General features: G+C 52.6%; 3 protein-coding genes and 1 long non-coding RNA gene across 14 annotated transcripts in view; 2 read left to right on the top strand and 2 right to left on the bottom strand.

The window, feature by feature from the left end:
* Positions 1-5571, top strand: part of ARAP3 (ArfGAP with RhoGAP domain, ankyrin repeat and PH domain 3) — a 25468-nt gene extending 19897 nt beyond the window's left edge. For 7 of the 8 annotated variants that reach the window (XM_086702019.1, XM_086702043.1, XM_086702058.1 and 4 more), the window contains 10 exons: positions 579-653; positions 752-866; positions 2519-2647; positions 2733-2866; positions 3081-3163; positions 3260-3295; positions 3420-3483; positions 3582-3719; positions 3926-3964; positions 4534-5571. In XM_086702019.1, coding sequence (XP_086558145.1) covers positions 579-653; positions 752-866; positions 2519-2647; positions 2733-2866; positions 3081-3163; positions 3260-3295; positions 3420-3483; positions 3582-3719; positions 3926-3964; positions 4534-5016 — 1296 coding nt within the window. In that variant the 3' untranslated portion in view covers positions 5017-5571. The remainder of the gene's footprint in view (positions 1-578; positions 654-751; positions 867-2518; positions 2648-2732; positions 2867-3080; positions 3164-3259; positions 3296-3419; positions 3484-3581; positions 3720-3925; positions 3965-4533) is intronic. The other variant, XM_086702048.1, reaches the window with a different exon arrangement.
* LOC147584404 (uncharacterized) overlaps positions 1-7833 on the bottom strand; it is a 9511-nt gene extending 1678 nt beyond the window's left edge. The window contains exons 1-2 of the long non-coding RNA XR_015249480.1: positions 7467-7833; positions 7145-7362 (exon numbers count right to left, since the gene is read on the bottom strand). This is a non-coding gene — a long non-coding RNA (uncharacterized LOC147584404). The remainder of the gene's footprint in view (positions 1-7144; positions 7363-7466) is intronic.
* FCHSD1 (FCH and double SH3 domains 1) lies at positions 7615-19256 on the top strand. Of its 2 annotated transcripts, none has more exons than XM_086702239.1 (20): positions 7615-7724; positions 7959-8056; positions 8665-8710; positions 9109-9176; positions 9499-9655; positions 9741-9877; positions 9973-10036; positions 10834-10962; positions 11423-11545; positions 11711-11806; positions 12218-12343; positions 12763-12867; positions 13056-13217; positions 14096-14224; positions 14310-14393; positions 14573-14690; positions 14807-15027; positions 15811-15898; positions 16772-16827; positions 16956-19256. In XM_086702239.1, the coding sequence occupies exons 1-20, from the start codon at positions 7704-7706 to the stop codon at positions 17019-17021; spliced, it is 2094 nt and encodes a 697-aa protein (XP_086558365.1). In that variant the 5' UTR covers positions 7615-7703; the 3' UTR covers positions 17022-19256. The 2 variants fall into 2 exon arrangements, with proteins under 2 accessions (XP_086558365.1, XP_086558371.1); XM_086702245.1 differs by having other exon boundaries at positions 9520-9655.
* On the bottom strand, positions 8446-21663 carry RELL2 (RELT like 2). Of its 3 annotated transcripts, XM_086702215.1 has the most exons (9): positions 20848-21663; positions 20508-20665; positions 20186-20275; positions 19727-19792; positions 19536-19602; positions 18913-19098; positions 18266-18641; positions 18105-18138; positions 17467-17869 (listed from the first exon to the last, which is right to left on the bottom strand). In XM_086702215.1, the coding sequence occupies exons 1-8, from the start codon at positions 20940-20942 to the stop codon at positions 18106-18108; spliced, it is 1071 nt and encodes a 356-aa protein (XP_086558341.1). In that variant the 5' UTR covers positions 20943-21663; the 3' UTR covers positions 17467-17869; position 18105. The 3 variants fall into 3 exon arrangements, with proteins under 3 accessions (XP_086558331.1, XP_086558341.1, XP_086558321.1); XM_086702195.1 differs by lacking the exon at positions 20508-20665 and having other exon boundaries at positions 20186-20432; positions 20848-21658; XM_086702205.1 differs by lacking the exons at positions 17467-17869; positions 20508-20665; positions 20848-21663 and adding an exon at positions 8446-9209 and having other exon boundaries at positions 20186-20504.
* Between the last annotated feature and the right edge of the window lie 37 nt (positions 21664-21700).

Consider the following 21700-nt stretch of genomic DNA (forward strand, 5'->3'; position numbering starts at 1 on the left):
TCTCTCTCAAAATAAATAGACATTAAAAAAATAGTTATAGGGGCGCCTGGGTGGCTCAGTTGGTTAAGCGGCCGACTTCGGCTCAGGTCACGATCTCGCGGTCCGTGAGTTCGAGCCCCGCGTCGGGCTCTGTGCTGACAGCTCAGAGCCTGGAGCCTGTTTCAGATTCTGTGTCTCCCTCTCTCTGACCCTCCCCCGTTCATGCTCTGTCTCTCTCTGTCTCAAAAATAAATAAACGTTAAAAAAAATTAAAAAAAAAATAGTTATAAAAAAGAAGGCCTTGAGGGTCACTTATTCAAAGTCATACTGTAGCGAGTGCCAGAGATGTAACCCAGAGAGTCTGACTCTAAACTTGTCTTTCCATATGTTGTACTGCCTTGGGAAATACCCATGCAGCCTGAAGATGTGGTTCTGCCACTCCTGGAGTTCTCCCTTATAAGGGCCTGAGCCACATTGGGGATGAGGGGTAGGAGGAGACTTTTGTGGGGGGAAGTGCTTATGAGGCAACATAAGGGTCCTCTGACCTTGATATTTTGGATTCTCTTGTGTCCTCCTGAATACTTTACCCGTCCCCTCAGCTGTCCCAGGCTGGAGACCTCATCATGGAGGTTTATATAGAACAGCAGCTCCCAGACAACTGTGTTACCCTGAAGGTCAGTCCTAAGGGGACAGGTGGGGAGATGGGAGGATTGGGGGAAGCAGGGTCAGTGAACTGACCAGCATGGGTCCCCTGCTTTTGCCATGACCCCAGGTGTCTCCGACACTGACTGCTGAGGAGCTGACTAACCAGGTATTGGAGATGCGGGGGACAGATGCTGGGATGGACTTATGGGTGACGTTTGAAATTCGTGAGCACGGGGAACTTGGTGAGCATGACCATGTGTGTGTGGATGCACATGTGATGGGGGGGAGATCAAAGTCACCAGTGCCTTCTTTTACCAAATATAGTGGACATTGTCCTCGTGCATGTGAGGGGACATTCTACACTGTTGACCACTCCCTCTTTCTCAATACTCTCTTCTCTCTTGGCTTTTGTGGACCCCACAAACCCTAGGTTTCCCTTCTGCATCAAAGAAGGCTTTTCTTCCTCCTTTGCCTAGATTCCAAATGTTGGAGGAACCCAGTATTCAACCTGGACCCTTTTCCTTTTTCTATCTACATTCTTCCTTGGATGCCTCATCCATTCCAGTGGCTTTAAGTGCCATTAAGAAGCTGACACCCAAATTTTTATTTCTGGCCCAGATCTTTCCTCTGAGCTCCAGACTCACATATTCAACTGTCCACTGCACACCTCCACTTGTACGTCTCATAAGCATCTCTAATTTAAAATGTGCAAGACTCAACTCAGTTTCCAGACCCCTTCACCTAACAAAAAGCCCCAGCTATTTCCCAGTTTTCCCTAACTCAGTTATCAAGGCTGGGAGTCTTCCCTTTCCTTCAACTTCACACCTAACCCAACCACCTAGTCTTGTTGATTCTATTACAATCTGTCACTTCTCTCCATCTCCACCATTACCACCACCCAAGATGAAGTCACTGCTATCTTTCTTCTCCCAACATTAACCACTAAAATGTAAAGCCCCAGAAAGGGAATAGCTGGCTAGTGTTCCCTTCTTGCCTCCCGATGATCCATTTTCCAGCAGTCAACACGCATTGCAAGCGTAAATCACGTCATGCCATTACCTTCCAATGGCTTTCCACTGGACTTAAAATAAAATTCAAATTCCTTATTATGGCCCACAATCCCTGAGCGTCTGGACCTTGCTTATTTCTTGGACTTCATCTCACATAACTCATTCTCTGGGCTTCAGCCATGCTAGCTGTTCTTCAAACACATCTTTCTTGACTCAGGGCCTTTATTCCTGCATTTTGTCATGCCTGCAATTTTCTTCCCCTGATCTTAGCATGGCTTGTTCTTCCCACCCCTTCTGGCCTCAGTCTCATCCTCAAATGCCCCCTTTTTGAAAGGCCTTGCCAGTTAAGTGTCTGACGTCAGCTCAAGTCATGATCTCATGGTTCATGAGTTCGAGCCCCTCGTCGGGCTCTGTGCTGACAGCTTGGAGCCTGGAACCTGCTTCAGATTCTGTGTCTCCCTCTCTGCCCCTACCCCACTCACGCTCTGTCTCTATGTGTCTCTGAAAAAAAATAAGTAAATGTTAAAAAACATTTAAAAATTTGAATGGCCTTTCCTGGGCATTACCCTGTCCCAGTGGCTGCCCTCCTCTCTCTCAGCTTCTTATTGTTTCTTTCAAAGCACTAATTGTCTGCAATTCTTTGGTTGACTTAAGGCAGACTTAAGGTCTGCTCCCTCACTGTGCTGTGGGCTTTGTATTTCGCGCTCATCACTGTATCCCCAGGGCCAGCACAGTGCCTGGCACAGAGTCGGTGCTAAAATAAATACCTGTGGCTGGGTGGCGGATTGGATAAATGAATGTGACTCGTGGGAAAGGAGTTGGGGGCTCCAGGCTGTGGACGGATATTCTGGTTGATTTTCACTCCCACTTTACCCCTTCCTTAGAGCGGCCCCTGCACCCCAAGGAAAGGGTCCTAGAGCAGGCCCTTCAATGGTGCCAGCTCCCAGAGCCCTGCTCAGCCTCCTTGCTCTTGAGAAAAGTCTCCCTGGCCCAGGCCGGCTGCCTCTTCACAGGTGAACCTCCCTCTTCAGTCCAGCATCCCCATCCCCAGGCCTCTCCCCCAGGACCTTCCACCCAGCATTGCCCGTTTGTGCCCAGGTATCCGCCGCGAGAGCCCAAGGGTGGGTCTGTTGCGATGTAGGGAGGAGCCACCCCGCTTACTGGGAAACCGCTTCCAGGAGAGGTTCTTTCTGCTGCGTGGTCGCTGCTTGCTGCTGCTCAAGGAAAAGAAGGTGAGGGAGGCTGGCAGCCCTGTGGGAGGAGCTGTGACTACATCAAGCCTCTCACTCCACAAATCATGTGCTTATCAATCTCATTGCTGCCCTGGTCCTTTGACCTCTGTGACCCTGTGATTGCATAACCCCAGTGTTTCCATGACTTCTTGACCCAAATGACTGTGATCCTGCTCTCACCTTTTGACCTCACTGACTGCCCTCTTGTTCTCAGAGCTCTAAACCAGAACGAGAGTGGCCTTTGGAAGGTTCCAAGGTCTACCTGGGCATCCGAAAGAAGTTAAAGCCTCCAACACCGTGAGTGTCCTTCCCCAGCCCACATTTCTAGGGCCTTCCTGCCATCACCTTTCTGGCCTTTCTAATCACCCTTCTCTGTTCTCCTTTGCCTCCTAGGTGGGGCTTCACATTGATACTGGAGAAGATGCACCTGTGAGTACCTCCCAGCCTGGCTCTTCTCTAGCCTAGCCCTGCACCCTGTCCAACCCCTCCCTATCCTCCATCCCTAGAGCTACAATCCCTCCTCTCCAGCTCATTTCCCTCTGATCACCCCCAGCTACCTGTCCTGCAGTGATGAGGATGAGATGTGGGATTGGACCACCAGCATCCTCAAAGCCCAGGTGAGGGGAAGGAGAAAGCTGAGGGCTAGGTCGGAGGTCCCAGCTCTAGTCTTCAGTACCACCCATACCCATTGTGCCAATTCTTCAATTCCCTCCAGCACGATGACCAGCAGCCAGTGGTCTTACGACGCCATTCCTCCTCTGACCTCGCCCGTCAGAAGTTTGGCACTATGCCTTTGCTGCCCATCAGAGGGGATGACAGTGGGGCCACCCTCCTCTCTGCAAATCAGACCTTGGTGAGGTCCCCCAGCCTGCTCCAGTGCCCTCCTGATCCCTGCCTGTGTCCTTGCCACACTGCAGGAGGGGAGTGGTGTGCCTGTCATCCTAGTGCCCCCCCTCTGCCTTCTTTGTGTCCCCACTCCCCACCCTTGCCTCCTGTTGCCAGGCCTCACTGTGTCTCTGTGTCTCTCCCTCTCCTCACCCCCATCCCACCTGTGCCCAGCGGCGACTTCACAACCGGAGGACCCTGTCCATGTTCTTTGTGAGTACTGTGCCTGTCTCAGCTGTGTGCCCATCAGCTGTGTGTTCCTCTGTGCTGCCTGAACCAGTGTACCCTCTCTATTTGTTCTGATGCAGGCCATCAGTGTGTGTGTGTGTGTGTGTGTGTGTGTGTGTGTGTATGAGAGAGAGAGAGAGACAGACAGGCAAACAGACAGAGAGACAGAGAAGGAGACGGACAGTGTATAGTGAGGGACCAGAAGGAATCAGAAAAATAAAGGACGGTAGGATGTGACAAGGAAAAGGGAAGTGGTCATAAGATCTGAGAAAGAGAAGCAAAGTGGTTAAGTGAATGCATTTTGGAGTTAGACCTGGGCTGAAGCCCTAGTTCTTCCATTTACTCACTGTGTGATCTTGGGCAACTTACTTAATCCCTCTGTGCCTCAGTTCACTCACCTGCAGTGTAACCCATTGTACAGAGTTATTTTGGTATCATACATGCAAAGTATTTTGGAGCATCTGGCCCAGAAGAAGAGCTCAATAAATGTTAGTGATTAATAATGTAGTAACTCTAACTCCGTGCCTGCTTCATGCCACCTCATTCCCATCCAGCCAATGAAGTCAACCCAGGGGTCTGTGGAGGAGCAAGAGGAACTGGAGGAGCCTGTCTATGAGGAGCCAGTGTATGAGGAAGTGGGAGCCTTCCCTGAACTGACCAAGGACACCTCTACCTCCTTCTCCACCATGAGAGATCAGACAGCCAACCCTGAGACGCCCCTCACCAGCCAGAGGTCCTTTGATCAACCCTTTTTCCCCAAGGCAGGTGCCCCAGGCCCAGAGGAAAGGCCACCAGAGCTCCCTCCAGGCCCCCCTTCAAAGAGCAGCTCCCAGGCACGTGGGTCCCTGGAGGAACAGCTGCTCCAAGAGCTTAACAGCCTCATCCTGAGGAAGGGAGAAATCACCATAGGCCTAGGCAGCCCCTCCCAGCCCTCCAGCCCTCAGTCCCCGAGCCCCAATGGCCTTGTGACACAGACACCTGGCTTCCCCACCCAACCTTCCTCTTCTAGTTCACCCTCCAGCCAGCCCCTCACATGACCCTAAGACCAGAAGTCTGAAGGGGTAGGTAACCAGAAGACCCAAGTTCTCACCATGGCAGACACTGCTGGGAGCCTCCTCTGCTCTGGATGGAAAGACTCTAAAATCCAGTGCGGTGCTATGGAAAGACCACAGGACTCAGGGCTCTGGACTCTCCTGCCCAGAGAGGGTCAGAATGTGGCCCTCACTGAACCTCCACTCATTATATGTACCATGATGTCACTGAAATAAGGAGAACAGTGAACATCAAACTGTTTCTTAGAGCAGTAAGCCCCACATATTTTTCCTCATCAAGGACAACTCCTTATATATTTGATATGTAGGTGTCCTGTGAGACATTTTAGGTTTGAAAAGAATGGTTTTACTGCATTAAATAAAAAAAAGGATTTGGAAGCCAGAGAGCTGAATGATTTCCAAGTCTATCCTACCCCACCTCCTACATTTGGGAACTACATTGAAGACCTAGAGTCGGGAGATTGATTGGGGTTGAGAGTTGGGGTAAAGAGGAGCCAACAAAGATGTGTCATTGTTAATAAACCTTGGAACCAAAGGCTACTGTTGCTTCATTCATTCATTCATTCATTCATTCAGCAAATATGTACTGAGCACCTAATTGGGTGTTAGGTATTCAGTGTGAACAGAACAGATGGGTACTGCTTTTATGGAGCTTCCAGTGTAGAGGAATAGAAAACATTAAATACACAAACTAATTCAGTGATGTGAAGAAATTAAACCTAAAGTGATGTGTTTGTGGAGATGGCCCTTAGGCTGGGAGGATGGGGAAGGCCTCTGTAATGAGCTGAAACTTAAAGAAGCCAGATAGGGGTGCCTGACTGGCTCAGTCAGTAGAGTACTTCAGATTAATCTCAGGGTTGTGAGTTCAAACCCATGCTGGGCATAGAGTGTACTTAACAAAACAAACTAACAAACAAAAAAAACTAATGGGACTTGATTTGGTGGCACCTGGCTGGCTCAGTCAAAAAAGCATGCAACTCTTGATCTCAGGGTCATGAGTGTGAGCCCCATGTTGGGTGTAGAGATTGCTTAAGTAATTAAAAAACTTAAAAAATAAAGAGATGCCTGGGTGGCTCAGTTGGTTAAGTGTCCAACTCTTGATTTTGGCTCAGGTCACAATCTCACAGTTGGTGAGTTCAAGCCCCACATAGGGCTCTGCTCTGACTGCACAGAGTCTGGGATTATTTTCTCTCCCTCTTTCTCCGCCCCTCCCCTGTTCTCTCTCTCTCTCAAAATAAATTAAAAAACTTAAAAAAAATGTTTTTAATAAATAAAAAATAAAGAAGCCAGACATGTGGAGTACTGGAAGAAGGAGCACTCCAGAAGGAGAGGGAAAGCAGCAGGCATGAAGGCTTTGCAATGGGAAGACTTGGCCTGCTGGGGAAACAGCAAGGAGGCTGGAGTTGCTGAAGCACAGTGAGTGGGGAGCCAGAGAAGTGTATGGGCCGAAAGGGGAAAGATTGGCAGGGGCCCAATAATGCACAGCCTTGCAGGCCATGCTAGGGTGTTTGGATTTTATTCTAAAGCAACTGAGAAGTTTTAAGGAAGAGAGTGATATGATCTCATTTTCTTTTTTTAAAAAAGATAAATCACTGGCTATTTTGTGAACAATGGGTTATGGAGGGAGTTGGGGGTGAGGAGAGAGTGAAAGACCAGATATTAGACAGAAAACTGATTATGGGGCTTGGACTAGGTTGGTGGTTTTGGGAATTGAAGGAAGGTGATCAATAAGAGATCTTTTAGAAATAGAACCTATAGAACTTGCTAACGGATGGAATGTGGGGGTATGAGAAAAGGGCAGACTGACTCTGGGTTTCAGACTCTCCTAACTGGATGGAAAGAGGTGCCCTTTGGTATTTTATCTGGGGAAGATAACTTGGGAAGGGTCAGGGAGAAGAAGTAGTTTTAAAGGTTTGAGGTATCTATTAGATATACAAGTGCTGGTGTCAGTGGTCTGTTGGAAATGTGAATTTGGCCACAGGACTGCAGTGCAGAACCTGAAAAGTAGGCCCTAACGGTGAGAGGGGCCTTCTGGGACGCAAGGCCCCACACCCATCTCCCCGCTTATATCCACTCACAAGTACCATTTAGCTTCCATTGGCCCCAGACACACCTGTTTTCCTCTGGGACTGGTTTCTTCCTGGCTCCAGGCAATTTTCTCACCACTCATGCTGGCTTTTCCAGTTCTCTGGGAATTTGGGAAGGGTCTGAGAACAGTCCTGTTTCCCTTGTCAAAATCATCTTTGCTCAGGCATCCAGTGACTCAGTTTCCCTGGTCACAAACTGAGTTCCTCCTTGCCACACGTCACCCTTCGCGCCATCACCGGAGATCTGCATATGTAAATGAATGATTAGAAATAATTAAGAGCTGAGTCAGTGGCTCTACTAGAAACAGAACCCAGGCGTCTTGACTCAGAAACTTAGAGTTTCCCTACCGCGCAGCAGACGCGGCGTCCACTCGGCGGCTCTGACCCTTTCCGGAGTTTTAGGAGTAGTAACAGAAGTTGATCCGGTTTCTTCTCGGCACCTTCGCGCTTCGCAGCCCTGCGCGAAGTCGGACGAGGCGTGGGCGGGACGGGGGCGGAGCTGAGCCAGGTCCGGGGCGGGGCTTTGGCGTGGGCGGGGCTTCCTCGAGTTCCGGAGTCGAGTCGCTCGCCTTGGCCGGATCGGAGATGCAGCCGCCGCCCCGAAAAGTGAGCTTGGCCTGGGAATGGGGACTCCTGGTGGGCTGGCGGAATGGTGGGAGTTAAGGGGCTCCGGAACCGCAGTGGGGGACAAGGAGTTGTAAGGGTTCAGGGCCTAACCCAGAAGTAACCCAGGAAACAGCCCAGCCCCTCCCCGGTCCCGCCCCCTCACCGCTCCCTGCGCGGAGTGTTTTTTCCAGGTCTCAGGCGCTGGGGGTCTTCATCCTCTTCTTACCCTCACAGGTGAAGCCGGCTCAGGAGGTGAAGCTTCGCTTCCTGGAGCAGCTGAGCATCCTTCAGACCCGGCAGCAGAGGGAGGCAGATTTACTGGAGGACATCAGGTAGCTTCTGATCCCCTCCACGTACTCCCCCCACCTTCGCCGTTGCGCGCCCCGCCTCTCCTCAAACCTACATCCGTCGGATCTGGGCCGGGGAGGGGAGGCAGAGGGTGAAGAGTTCTCCACCCTGCCCATTACTGGCCCTCACTTTCGGCCTCCCTCTCCAGATACCAGATAGGACTTATCCTTCTTCCCACCCCAACACACAGAAACACGCACGTACCCTCCCTGAAACCCCTTGACCCCATACCACTCCCTCCACCACACAATCAAGCTTAGAGCAGAATCTTACCTCCCTCTTCCAAACCTGTTGGAAGGCTGGAGGACAATGTATTCAGGCCCCCGTCAGTCCTCACGTCTGAGTCCACTGATGGTTCTCCGGGGGGGGGGGGGGGGGGAGGATCCTGCTGAGGCTCTGAGCAATGAGGTGAGGTTGTTCTGGGTTGCAGCTGCCTGAGGTGATCTCAAGGACTCTCAAGTCTCATTTGCTCCTGGTATACTCACACTCTAGGCCTGGCTCCCCTCTTCCTCCTGCCCAGGCTGAGGAGAGGATTGAGGGTGGGAGAACAGGACTAAACTGTAACACCACCCTGCTCCATTTATCTCCACAGGTCCTACAGCAAGCAGAGGGCAGCCATTGAACGGGAGTATGGGCAGGTATGGAACTCCTTTCTCTGGACTTTGTCTTTTGTTCTAGCCTCCTTTAAACCACCAGCATTGTCTCTCCACACATTCTTCTGTTCTGGTCAAGAGCAAAGGCCTAAACAGAGGGGTGTCAAATCTTTCTTGTGCTACTTGTTGGCTGTGTGACCTTGGACAAAGTACTTAGCCTTTCTTGGCCTTGACATCTTTCTCTGTACAATGGAAATAATAATTGTACCTTCACGTGGGGTTGTTGTAAGGATGGGATAGGTTAATGCATGTAAAGCACTTAGCAAAGTAAGTAGCACATAATATGCATCTGATGAATGGCGTTAGTATACTCTGATCCCATATTTTCCCAGTTGGTGAGAATCTTTGAGAGGTAACTGGGTCTATGATGACTTTCCCACCAGGCACTTCAGAAACTGGCTGGGCCATTCCTGAAGAGGGAAGGGCACCGGAGTGGGGAGATGGACAGCAGGTGGGTCCCATGGAAGTAGGGAGGTCAGGAGACCTAGAAGAGATGAGGAGCTCAGTCTGAGGAATCTATGGGAATAAAGAGTCAGTGAGGGGGGAGGGCACGTGAGCTGTAGGTAGAGCTGACACAGCAGCCAGAGAGGAGCTGACCCAGCAAGGACACTGTGGGTGCGGGCAGAGGGCATGAGTGATCCTTGTGGCTGAGCTAATGGGCTGATCGATTGATAGGCTCCCAGTCAAGGGGGATGGGAAAGCACTCTGTCTCTTATGGTGTTGGGGTTGGGGGGGTCTCATGAAGCTTTGGAGTGCTCTCCTCCTCAACACAGACCTTCTATGGGGAGAGGCAGGATGGTGTTTGGTGCCTGGCGCTGCCTGCTGGATGCCACCGTGGCTGGGGGCCAAGCCCGGCTCCAGGCATCTGACCGATACCGTGACCTGGCAGGGGGCACAGGGCGGAGTGCCAAGGAGCAGGTGCTTAGGAAGGTATGTCTATGTGGATGGGATGAAGGAAGGGCTGGCTCAGGGCTGGGGTGATCCAGGTCAGGACTCTGTGTGTCCATGCCCCTAGGGAGCAGAGAACCTGCAGAGGGCACAAGCTGAGGTGCTGCAGTCTGTCCGGGAGCTGAGCCGAAGTCGGAAGCTGTATGGGCAGCGGGAACGTGTGTGGGCCTTGGCACAGGAGAAGGCGGCTGATGTCCAGGCTAGGTGGGGTCGTGTGGAGTTGGGAAGCCTGGCAGGAGGAGGGGATCCAAGGCATGACAGCCAGGCCTAAACTCGACTCCTCTTCCTTGCCTGCACAGACTGAACCGAAGTGACCATGGGCTCTTCCACACTCGAACCAGTCTCCAGAAACTCAGCACCAAGGTTTGGGGGATGTGGATATGAGGGAGGGCAGGAAGGAGGTGGGCAGAGTAGTCTCGTGGTTTGGAAACCAAGGGCATAAATCTGAGAGACTGGGATGAATCCAGGCTTCCCTACACCTTCAGTCCTTGACCTTGGTTAACCTGATCTCTCTGAATCTCATTTTTTTCATCTGTAACACGGAAATAGTGCATTTCTGTTTATTCCTTTACTGTGCATTTATTGAGGATTCTATGGAGTTCCTGCCTTCAGAGTCTGGTGAATGCCAGACAGATAGTAAATAAACAAATAATCAGACTAAGTGAAAACAAAACAAGGTGCTATGATAAAGGGTAACAGGGTGTAATTTAGAGAGAAAGCTTCTCTGAATACATGGCCTGTCAAGAAGGAGCCAGCCATGCAAAGATCTAGGGGTGGAACATTCCAGGGAGAGGAAATGGTGAGTTCAGGGGCTTTGAGATGGCAATTGCTTTGTGGGCTTGAGGAACCAAAAGAAGACTAGTGTGGCTGGAGTACTGTGAGCAAGGGGACAAGTACTGTGCAAACAGGTCAGAGAGGTCGCAGGACCAGCTCACGTGAAACCTGGTAAACCACAGTAAGGAGCAGTTGGGATTTTATTTTAAATGAACCCAGACACCACCAGTGCATCTCGAGCACGAGTTGTGAGTGTACAAAAGTTTTAGTGTAGCACCAGGTGTATAGTAAGCACTCAATGTGAGAATCCATTCTGGATATGGATTGGCCTTGGAAGGACCCCAAGGGTCTAGCGGTCCCTGTTGACATGTATTTTCTCTTCCCAGTTGTCTGCCCAATCAGCCCAGTACTCCCAGCAGCTGAGAGCAGCCCGCAATGAGTACCTGCTTAACCTGGTGGCCACCAATGCCCACCTTGACCACTACTACCAGGAGGAATTGCCAGCCCTGCTCAAGGCCAGTCCCAGCCCAGATACCCCTGCCTCTCAGCAGAGGGTGGCAGTGTGTGGGAGGGCCTGTCCTTTCTTCCCACCACCACCAGACTAGGTGGTGCTAGGGACCTAGCCTGCTTTGAGTGGGTAGAAGATAGATCATCTGGTTCTGGTTCTAGTTCTAGCTGACTGCATGACATTGTGCAGAACACTTAACCCCTCTGAACCCCTCATCAGGGATAACTTCTGCTCTGCCTACTTTATAGACTAATGGGGCTCAGAGGAGAGAATAGATATGAAAATGCTTTTTAAACTGTTAAGGTCTATGCATACGTGAGGGCCTATTCTTAGAAGCAGTAATAATGTCTCATTCCTTCCCTCTTTCCAATTCCTCATGCCCATACCAATCTAAACCTGGGCAGAGAGCCTACTTTGCAGTAGATGCTGGGGGAAGGGTAGTGTCATTATCTCAGGGTTCTCTCTAGGCTCTGGTCAGCGAGCTCTTGGAACACTTGAGGGACCCCCTGACCTTGCTAAGCCGCACTGAGCTGGAAGCTGCAGAGATGGCCCTGGAGCATGCCCGCCATGGAGCACAGGCAACCTCCCAGGTGAGGGCTGTGCCCTGTAAGACCTCCCCAGAGATCCTCTTTACCCTGCTCTTTCAGTACAGACCACCCACTGCATTATCTGCCTTCTTTCTTCCAAGAGGGGCTGGGGACAGGCTTAGAGAGGTAACCAGTGAGTGCCTACGTTGACCTTTTACAACCCCCCAGGTAAGCTGGGAGCAAGATTTGAAGCTTTTTCTTCAGGAGCCTGGAGTATTTTCCCCCACACCACCTCAGGAGTTTCAGCCTGCAGGGACTGATCAGGTGAGACCACTGTTCATTGGAACCAAACCACATGTAAAGGGGACTGTGGTTTAGGCCTCCTCCCTCATCATCCTTGTCCTGATAATGACTTGGTGACTGTTATGTGGCTTCAGAACTCTAGTTCACCTCCTTCCCACCAGGACACAAATAAACATATTTTATTCCACCTTTCCGGTCCTTGACTGCACTATCCTCATCGTTCTATCTCTATCCCTCAACCCAGATCCCATTTTGGGGACTCTCTGTGTCTCTGTGTCCACAGGAAGGCACACCTGTGTCTATATACATAGGTGTGTGCCCTCACCTCTTTGTCCCTGGAGGTCAGGACAGAAAGAAGAAAAAAGGAGGAGACTGTAGTGAAGGAGCAATATCAGGTCCTCCTCACAGCACCTGTGTTCAATGTTCATGCAGGTGTGTGCCTTGGAGCTGGAGGGGGACGCAGGAGGCATGGCTGGGGACAGTAGCCTGGAGAAAGAGGTTCAGCGCTGGACGAGCCGAGCCGCCCGAGACTACAAGATCCAGAACCATGGGCATCGGGTGAGGTGGGGGGTGGGGGGTGCAGGTATCATGGGTGGGCAGGAAGAGCTGAGAGATGGGAACCCTGGAATCAATGGGAATGTCATAGGGCTGCAGGCAGGAAGGAGGGGAGGGAAAGGTATATTAAGCCAACAGTGTGGCACAGTAGTTAAGAGCACTGGTTTTGGAGTTAGACCCACCTGGGTTCAAATCCTGCTCTCTTGTTTCCTAGTTATGTAACCCAGAGTGAGGGAGTGATTTAACCAACCTCACTGGACCTCAGTTTCCTTATTATTAGAGTGGGGTTAATAATAATAGCCACCTCATAGGGAAAATTAAATGACATAATACATGTGAAGCAAGTAGCAAAGTGCCATGTCCATAGTAAGTTGTCTCCTGTAGTATTTCTACCCACCCCTGTCCTCTGCCTTCCCAACCAGGTGCTGCAGCGGCTGGAGCAGAGGCGACAGCAGGCTCCAGAGCGGGAGGCTCCAGGCATAGAACAGCGGCTGCAGGAAGTGAGGGAGAGCATTCGGCGGGCACAGGTGAGATGTAGCCCTGTGGCTAGGGCCACTGAGATCCCACCCCCTTACACAACACTCTCCTCCACTCTCTCTGGATGGTGGGGAGTGGGTGGCAGGAGGTAGAAGGTGGACAAACTTGGAGAGGCTCCACCCACCTCCCAAAGGCAGGCCCAGCCACAGCCTTGATTGATCTCTCTTCCTAATGCCAGGTGAGCCAGGTGAAGGGGGCTGCTCGGCTGGCCCTGCTACAAGGAGCTGGCCTAGATGTGCAGCGCTGGCTGAAACCAGCCATGACCCAGGCCCAGGATGAGGTGGAGCAGGAGCGACGGCTCAGTGAGGCCCGACTGTCCCAGAGGGACCTGTCTCCTACGGTGAGCACCCTTTGCTTCGTACTCATACACACCCAGGAAGGTAAAGGGTAGAACTCCCCAGTGGAGGGAAGACCCTGTAAAACGGGGATCACGACAGTACCTAAGTCAAAGAGGTTGTCGTGAGGCATGAATGAAATAAGTATAATTTTTTGCATAGTTTGTAGCATAGAGTGTCCGTGAACTTTTGTCATGAGTACAGTAAAACCTTGGTTTGCGAGCATAATTCGTTCCGGAAACGTGCTTGTAATCCAAAACACTTGTATATCAAAGTGAATTTCAAGAACCATTGGCTCAGTTGTGATCATGTGACATTCAGCATCACATAATACTCATATCGCAAGACATCGCTCATTTATCAAGTTAAAATATATTAGAAATATTTGCTCTTCGTGCAGAACACTCACAGAACAAGTTAATCACAATCTAAGGTTTTACTTGTATAGGATGGTGGTTATGAACTAAGCTCTAAGTACAGATTATAAGTGGTTCGAATACCAGCCACTCTACTTATTAGCTGTGTGACCTTAGAAAGTGACCTAACCTTTCTGAGCCTCAGTTTCCTCCCAAGTAAAACGAGGTTTTCAGTTATGCAAAATATCACTGGGTCATTATGGAGATAAAATGAGGTGATATACATAAGATGTTTGGTGTTGTACCTGGCACAGAGTAAGCACTCAGGACTAATTCTGTGGTGGTTGGTGTTACCCTGCTTGTGTTGATTTTGCTTTTGATACATGGTGAACAGATGGGGGGGGGGGGTGCCACCTTGGGGATTGATCTGCCAGTGTTCTTTAAGAATAGAGTGGAGGAGTGGGAGATGAAATGGGTGCTTGAGAGTGTGGGGCCCCTCTATGATGTCTGTTGTCTGCCCCCTCCAGGCTGAGGATGCTGAGCTCTCGGACTTTGAGGAATGTGAGGAGACAGGGGAGCTCTTTGAGGAGCCTGCCCCCACAGCCTTGGCCACTAGGCCCCTTCCCTGCCCTGCACATGTGGTGTTTGGCTATCAGGTATCAGGTGGGCATGGGGGTGGTGACCTCCGACAGGTGGGGATGGGAGACAGCCAAGTCCTGAATCCTTCCTTGTGGGGCACAGGCAGGGCGTGAGGATGAGCTGACCATTACAGAGGGAGAGTGGCTGGAGGTCATAGAAGAGGGAGATGCTGATGAATGGGTCAAGGTGGGTATGGACCTTAGATCCTGATCCTGGTGGTGGGCAGGTGGGGAGGGTGCAGTGGGAAGGTCTTCTCTATGGCTTGCAAGGATCCAGCCAGACAAAGCTAGAAGCCTAAGGAGGAGGGCTAGGGCTATGGGCTGCTGAGGCAAGTCTGCTATCTGTTCACATTGCTGGGTGAACAGGCTCGAAACCAGCACGGCGAGGTAGGCTTTGTCCCTGAGCGGTATCTCAACTTCCCGGACCTCTCCTTCCCTGAGAGTGGCCAGGACAGCGACAACCCCTCAGGGGCAGAGCCCACAGGTGAGAATGGGAAATTCTGGGTCTGGGGAGCGAGTGTTTGTGGCCCTGGGATATCATAGTCCTGGGGGCACTACCGTCCATCAACTCCCCTCAGCATCTCTCCTGGGCTTCTGCAGCTTTCCTGGCCCGTGCCCTATACAGCTACACGGGACAGAGTGCAGAGGAGCTGAGCTTCCCCGAGGGGGCACTTATCCGCCTGCTGCCCAGGGCCCAGGATGGAGTGGATGACGGCTTCTGGAGGGGAGAATTTGGGGGCCATGTTGGGGTCTTCCCCTCCCTGCTAGTGGAGGAGCTTCTTGGCCCCCCAGGGCCCCATGAACTCTCAGACCCTGAACAGGTGAGGCTTTCTTCTCCCTGGATCCCCAGACACCTCTGGGTTGACCCTCCCACTCCAGTGAGGCCCCATATTCATCTTAATGCCCCCTCCCTTCTCCGGGTTTACCTCCTATAGTGGCTTGGGTCTCCCAAAAGAGTTTGGCTGGGCAGAGAAGAAGGAAACCTAAACTGTCTTCATTAGAGTTTGATAGTCTTAGTTCAGTGCTAGGTACATCTGAGTTCATTCCTACTGAATTACCTTGGGCAGTGATATAACCTCTGTGCTTTTGTCTTCACATGTAAAACAGGGTAATAATACCTGTGTCAGCAGCCCACTTGTCATGATTAGAGATAATGGAGGTAAAGCCCCTAGCACAGTGACCCACAGGAGGTTCTTTAATATATGGTACCTGTTGTTACAAGGAAAAGCCTTGGCGTGGTAGTCAGGAGACCAGTTCTAGTCGGGACTTGACCACTAACTGGCTCCATGCTTTTGGATAGATAGCTTAATCTGAGTCTCACCTCTAACATAGAAAACATAAAAATCCCTACTTCATAGGATGGTGGTGAGGAATGAATTAATTAGTGTATATGAAGTGTCAGCAGAGTGTCTGGGATATAGTTAAGTGTCAGTACATATTGGTTATTGAAGTGTATTATCAGCTAAGCCCCCACCTGGATACAAGCATTTGGTGGCTCTCCAAATTGAGAAGTGATGGGACAGGCATTGAAGACAAGGTGAGAGAAAAAGTTAATGAAACTTTCCCATATGCCAGGAATAACTCTGTGTGCCCCTTCTTCCCAGATGCTGCCATCCCCTTCTCCTCCCAGCTTCTCACCTCCTGTGCCCACCTGTGCCTTGGATGGAGCCCCTGCACCTGTGCTGCCTGTGGGTGAGTAGAGGGCATTGGAGGCCCTGGGAGTGGAAGAGACAGGAAGAAGGAGCAAGGTTATACTTGTCTCCTCTGCCTGCCCTCAGGAACCTCCTCCCTCAGGCTCACGGAAGCATGATGGGGAGAAGAACTTGGGCTTTGGAGGCAGGTGCATTGTTCAGACTTTGCCTGTGACTTGCCAATGTGTGGTTTCAGGAGTGATGTGTAACCTGCCTGGGCCTTTACAGAGTGAGGAGAAAGGTCCCTACTTCACTGAGTTCTTGTGAGAGATAGAAAGATGAGCCTAGCATTGTGCCTGGCACATAACACTCATGCACTTAGTAGCTGTTTTCTCATGATTATTATTTGACAAATTAGCCAGCTTCTCCCAGTGTTTTCCCAGTATGCATTCTCTGCCTCTAATGTTCTTGAATCCTACAAACGTCTTAGTGTGTATCATCATTTTCTTTCTTGGAATGTCTACTGTTTCTAAAACCTTCTGGCACTTCTATTTTCTTCATGGAGCTTCCCTCCTTGATTCCAGAGATCTGTGTGAGCATATTCTGTACCTCCTATACCTGTAGTTCACTTGGAATGATTTAGCACTTATTCATTTTGTTTGTTGGTTTTTCACTCTTAGGTTCCTGGCATGGCCATTGGGAGTGGGAGTGCTGTGAATTCCATCTTCCCCTCTCTGGTACCTTGCACAGGGCTGATTATACAGCAGGTGCCAAATAAGTGTTGAGGATGGATGTAATGATGTATTTTATGGCTCAGATTAGTGACTATTCATTAATGCAACAAATACTTAGAGAGTACCACTGTCATAAATGCTGGAGATGCAGCAGTGAACAAAATAAAGCCTGAAGACTGACTTGTGGTTCTTGTTTGCAGACCAAGACCTGGAATGTCCTGGACCCCTGGACATGATGGCACCTCGACTCAGGCCGGTAAGGGCCCCTCCCCTGGAGGAGATTGTGTCATTCCAACTTGTCCTGTTTTGTCTCGGGGTTTGAGGAAATGGACAGGGATATCCCCAATGGACGCTTCTGGAGCACTGATTGTGTGTTCCCTACAGATGCGTCCACCACCTCCCCCACCAGCTAAAGCCCCGGATCCTGGCCACCCAGATCCTCTCACCTGAAGCCAGGGGACTGCTGTCCCCCAGTGATGCTGCTGTCCCTATTTCCAGGATGTCAGAGACCACCCCCTCAATGATCTGAAGTGACCAAGCCAAAAGCTGGAGTCTCCCCCATCTCTACTCTCACCTCCAGGAATAGAAACTTTTCTTCTCCCCCTTTCTGGGGTTGGAACTCACTCCCCCCCCCCCCCGATTGTCCTCCTGTTATTTCTAGGGCTGGAACTCCCCCTTTTTCTTCTGCCACCACCCCATCTCTAAGTGGGTTAAATATCTAGAAATCTCTGGGGCTGGAACCAATTCTCCAAAGTCTTGAGTGGCTCCAGCCCATCTGTGTCTCCACCCTGGCTCTGTGACCCACCCCACTCCAGATGCCATGGCCACTGGATTTGGGGGCTGGAACAGGGGCAAGCCTGTCAAAAGGAGCTGGAGCCAGTATGCAAAACAGCTGTAATGGTCTGAGCGGATTTATTGACAGTGAATAAAGGGCACTAAGCCCAAGCCAGGGCCTGGGCCTCTTGTGCCAAGAGGGCAGGGGGCCTATGGTGCTATTGCTTTAGGGGCCCACCAAGGGCAGGGGCCTGCTCCCAGCTGCCACGCTCTAGCAAATGGAGCGCGGCGATGGGGAAGGGGTCAGGCGGCCTGTTGGCAGGCAGGGGAAGTGAAAGAGACTGAGGGATGGGGGTGGGGAGACTTCTCCCGAGGTCCCCCAGACTGAGACCATGCAACTCCAGGTGGAAGTAGAGCTGGTTCCTCAGCTGAGGGCAGTGCTGTCCAGTGGAAAGGAGGGCCTTCATGCCCACCCACCCCCGGCCCTGCCAGCCGGTAGTCCATCAGTACATTGAAGAAGGAGGCTTGGAGGAGAGGAAGGGTAACAGTGTTGCTTCCTATTCAAGCTGTGTCTCAGCTTTTACCCAGGGGCTACAGGACCTTCCCTACCTCCTGGGGCACATGCCCACTCCCCACCACTAAACCAAAGAATGTGTAGCAAAGGCCAAGCCTGGGAGTGCAGAGAGCCAATGGGCTTAGGTAGTTTAAGTAGAGAGTGGGAGGATGAGATTATCTGACTTGGGGCCCAGGCAGACTCACCTCACACACCCCCTGCTCCTTGTGGTGCAGACACCTGTGAGAGAGAAGTGGTCACCAATGGGAGAACAGGATGTGGGTCATATCAGGGCCACCTCCCCTTCAATCCAGGGTAGGAGACAATAAGAGCTGAGCCCACCATAGCCCTGCCCATGTCTTCATACCTGGTGATCTGTGGTGTCCAGTTTGCTTGGCTGTCCAATTGCCTCTCGACTGGCCAGTCCTGGGCTTGGGCCCTTCCCTCCAGCCCCTAGCACTGACTCTGCAGAGGCTCTAGGGTTGCCCTCAAGTGTACAAGGGACTAAGCTACTGTCCCTGAGTCCTCCATTCTGCACCAAGGGACTGGCGAGGGCCAGGGGCTGTGGCCTCTCAGGGGGCAGGCTCTCAATGGCAGGTGTCCCTGCCCTGGGATGCCCTCCCCCAGACCCCTGACTACCCCCTATGTCCTGCCCTCCACCAGACCCCCAGCTCCTGTCTGTGGGAGAGCCATCACGATGCTCATGTAGTCCATAGCGCTTCTCTATGTGTGTCACCCGGAACCTGGGAAGGGAGAGAACACTGGGGCTTAGGACCATAACTCAGAGGCTGCTCAGCTTCCCTTTAGCCAGGGACATCCTGGGTTTCATGGCTACTTCCTTCTGGCCTAGGGCAGGGGAGACCTCCCCCAGATGGTGGGGCATACTGTGTAGCCTGACTCCTGCTGTAGTTCACAGTCTAGGAGAACAGAGCTGGGGACCACCTTTGGAATGAGGTGCCTGATCACTGGGGCTCCCACCTCAAACTCCCTTTCCCTGGGGCTTTCTATCCCCACCTGCCCACAGAGAACACAGTGGTCTCCCCAGGCCGGGGGCGGCTCTTTCCTTCCTTGGAGCGTCCCTGACGGACAAGTGGGGGCCTCTTGTTGCGGCTACAGTGGATGCAAGGGGCAGCAGACCCCAGATGCACTGTGTGATGATGGGAGGGGGTTCCGTCCTGCAGGCTGGAGGTAGCATCCACGCTGGACAATAGGGAAGAGGGGAGCAGGAATGACATTACCATTTCCTTTCCTGTTCCATTTGCTCCTGTCCTTTTCGCTTCTTAAAACATCAGATGCCTCACCTTCCCCAGGCCCCAACACTATTGTATTTATCTAATAAACGCAATATTAAGATGTTAGTGATCATGTGTTCTCCCTCCCAGGGTTGTTTGCTGAAAGCGGGCAATGTTTAACCCAAAAGAGTGGCACAAGGGATAAAGGTTAGGCTTGATGACATCCAGATGGAAGTATAATTTGAAGGAACTCAGATTCCTACAAAACTTCTTTCTTCCTATAGGTTAGCCACCTTTGCGTTCCCCCCACCCCAAACATGCGAAGACACTGGGAAAGGATTGTGCTGGAGGAGAGGGTACTCTCCAAGGCAAGCTAAGTCATGCTGGCCCTTGTTTCCAGCTCACCTGGACAGCTGCACTGTCCCTTCTCCTTCACTGTCCCCCAGCATCTCCTTCAAGGCCTCAGCATTGGCTGAGAGGAGAAGGAAAAGAGGGAGTCAGTGGAGGTGGAGGTCAGGGCAAGAGAAAATTGAGTGGGGACTGGGTGGGGGGGTGGGTTGCGGGGCAGGGAGAGCAAAGGGCCAGACTACACCCACCTTCATTTTGGATGATGCAGCGAACAATCCTCTCTACTGTGTCCTCATTCATGTCATCGTCCTCAGCTGAAGCATGAGAGGTTGGCAAGGAAGCAGGAAATGAGTCAGCTTTGCGTGGACATTACCTGGTGGCTTCTGTGGCTTATTGCTCAAGATCTATCCTTTTGTTTGCCATCATGCTGCATGTTAGCATTTCAGGGGTCAGGGCAGTAAAGATGGGAAACGTAAGTGGGAGCCCAAGACTACCAACAGTGAGCCCTTCCCACCCATCCTGCCTTTTCTAGCCTTGCTTTCAGGATGGTGTCATCCCACTTGCAGACTCAAGAAAGCATCATTAAGCCTCCCTGAAGGCATGGTAAGGGTTTGGCCTGGGTCTCTTGGCCAGGAAGGCAGAAGGAGGTGTGGGGTGAAGGGTATGGGAGAAAGGTGACTGAGCCAGGTTCTAGGCTCCTCACTCACGGGGCTGGAGCTGGGCATCGTCAGGCTCCGAGCCCCTCGACGTGCGGCAGCGGTAGCCCTTCTTCTTGAGCACGTGGCAGATCATGAAGCCTACGAGGCCCATGAGGAAGAAGACCAGCACAAGCAGGAAGAGCATGTACAGCCCATGTTGGGGCGGTTCCAGGTCAGGCTGTGGTTCCGACATGAGGCCCTGGGGGGCGAGCGCGGGCCAGGGCGCCTCCTGGGGTTAGGGGGCTGCAGCTAGGGACTGGGGGAGGGATAGGAATTCGGTCCTCAGGATCCGAAACTGACAAGCCTCGGAGGTCCGGCCCCACCCCCCTACCCAACCAAGGAGCTGTCCGTGTCAGGGGTGCTGGTCCGGGGCCGGGGTGCCAGACGGCGGATGCGCAAGCCCTCTTCCGCGACCCTGATCCTGCTTCCCCGACGCCCAGAGCGTTCCCCTTTCCAGCTTGTCCTGCGCTTCCGTCCCTCCCAAGGACACTGCAGAGCGAGATGGGACGGAATTCTCAGGCGGTCGGCTTAAGAATCGCGCCTGAGTCAGCGTCCGCACCTCCTCCGCACTGGCCTGAGCCAGGCCTCTGCAGCCCCCTCCCCTGCGGGTATTCCGCACAATGCCACCCCTTTGGGTTCCTCCCATCCAGGCCACCTGGCCCACTCGGTACCGGTGGTTTGGTTCTGGCTCCGGCTCCAGCTCGGGTTCCTGCTCCAGGGGCGTCCTAGTCCGGCTCAGGGCCCCCGACGCCCTCCCGGCGCTCATCCCTTGCTTCCTCCCCCTCCCCCCTTCGCCGCCTCACCGGCTCCGGGCTGCGGCTGCAGATACCGGTGCCGCGGCAGGCGGGGGGAGGGAAGGATGAAGAGGGATGCGGGCTGGTTGGGAGCGGCGGCAGGCTTCGGACAACTCCGACTGTGGGAAGGGGAAGGAGATGGGGGTGGGGGCGCTGCCGCAGCCTCCCTAGGTTCCCAAATGCCTTCGCCAGTCGCCAGCCCAGGACCAGGAGGCGGAGCGCAGGTGTGCGGGGCGGAGAGCTAGAGCCTTGCGCGCTTGTGAGCGCAAGTGTGGTGCGCGCGTGACTGCGCCGTCCCCCCTCCGCGGGGGGAGTGTGCGGCGCCGAGCCTGGGTCCGGGCGGGGAGCACAGGCAGTCAGACGAGAGTGCTCTTCACGGCTCTATCCCGCACGCCGGGCGCTGCTCCGGCCCTCAGATGCCTCAGCCGAGTGGATAGTCAGGAATCTTCCCAGTGGGCCGGGGAAAGCTGGCTTTCTCCACCCAAGAGGGACAGCGTGGCTGGTTCTCCGGAGTCTCCTAGACTGGTGACCACGGCCTGAGCCCCGTTTGGGGCAGGTGGCTGGACGAGATGGCTCAGCTTCCCGAGGATTTGGCCCCCGCCCGGAAGGAAATGACCCTAGCATCCTAGGACCGATGCTACGCGTCCTCCGCAAAGTCCAGAAGCTCACGCTCCAGAACCTAGGAGGGCGAGCCAAGCGAGGGGAGGAACTCCGCAGGGGGCGTGGTCGG

The sequence above is a fragment of the Puma concolor genome, chromosome A1 (genome assembly GCF_028749965.1).
Source record: "Puma concolor isolate L17-30 chromosome A1, mPumCon1.1.hap2, whole genome shotgun sequence".
Lineage (NCBI taxonomy): Eukaryota > Metazoa > Chordata > Mammalia > Carnivora > Felidae > Puma > Puma concolor.

Excerpts from the sequence above, each read along its gene's own strand:
- RELL2 (XM_086702215.1), bottom strand. The coding sequence starts at position 20,942 with ATGAGCGCCGGGAGGGCGTCGGGGGCCCTGAGCCGGACTAGGACGCCC. Across the intron at positions 20,666-20,847 it reads GAGCCAGAACCAAACCACCG|TGTCCTTGGGAGGGACGGAA; the intron begins GTACCGAGTGGG and ends CTCGCTCTGCAG. Across the intron at positions 20,276-20,507 it reads ACGGACAGCTCCTTGGTTGG|GCTTCATGATCTGCCACGTG; the intron begins GTAGGGGGGTGG and ends TGGGCCTCGTAG.
- FCHSD1 (XM_086702239.1), top strand. The coding sequence starts at position 7,704 with ATGCAGCCGCCGCCCCGAAAA. Across the intron at positions 9,656-9,740 it reads AGGAGCAGGTGCTTAGGAAG|GGAGCAGAGAACCTGCAGAG; the intron begins GTATGTCTATGT and ends CCATGCCCCTAG. Across the intron at positions 11,546-11,710 it reads GAGCACAGGCAACCTCCCAG|GTAAGCTGGGAGCAAGATTT; the intron begins GTGAGGGCTGTG and ends ACAACCCCCCAG.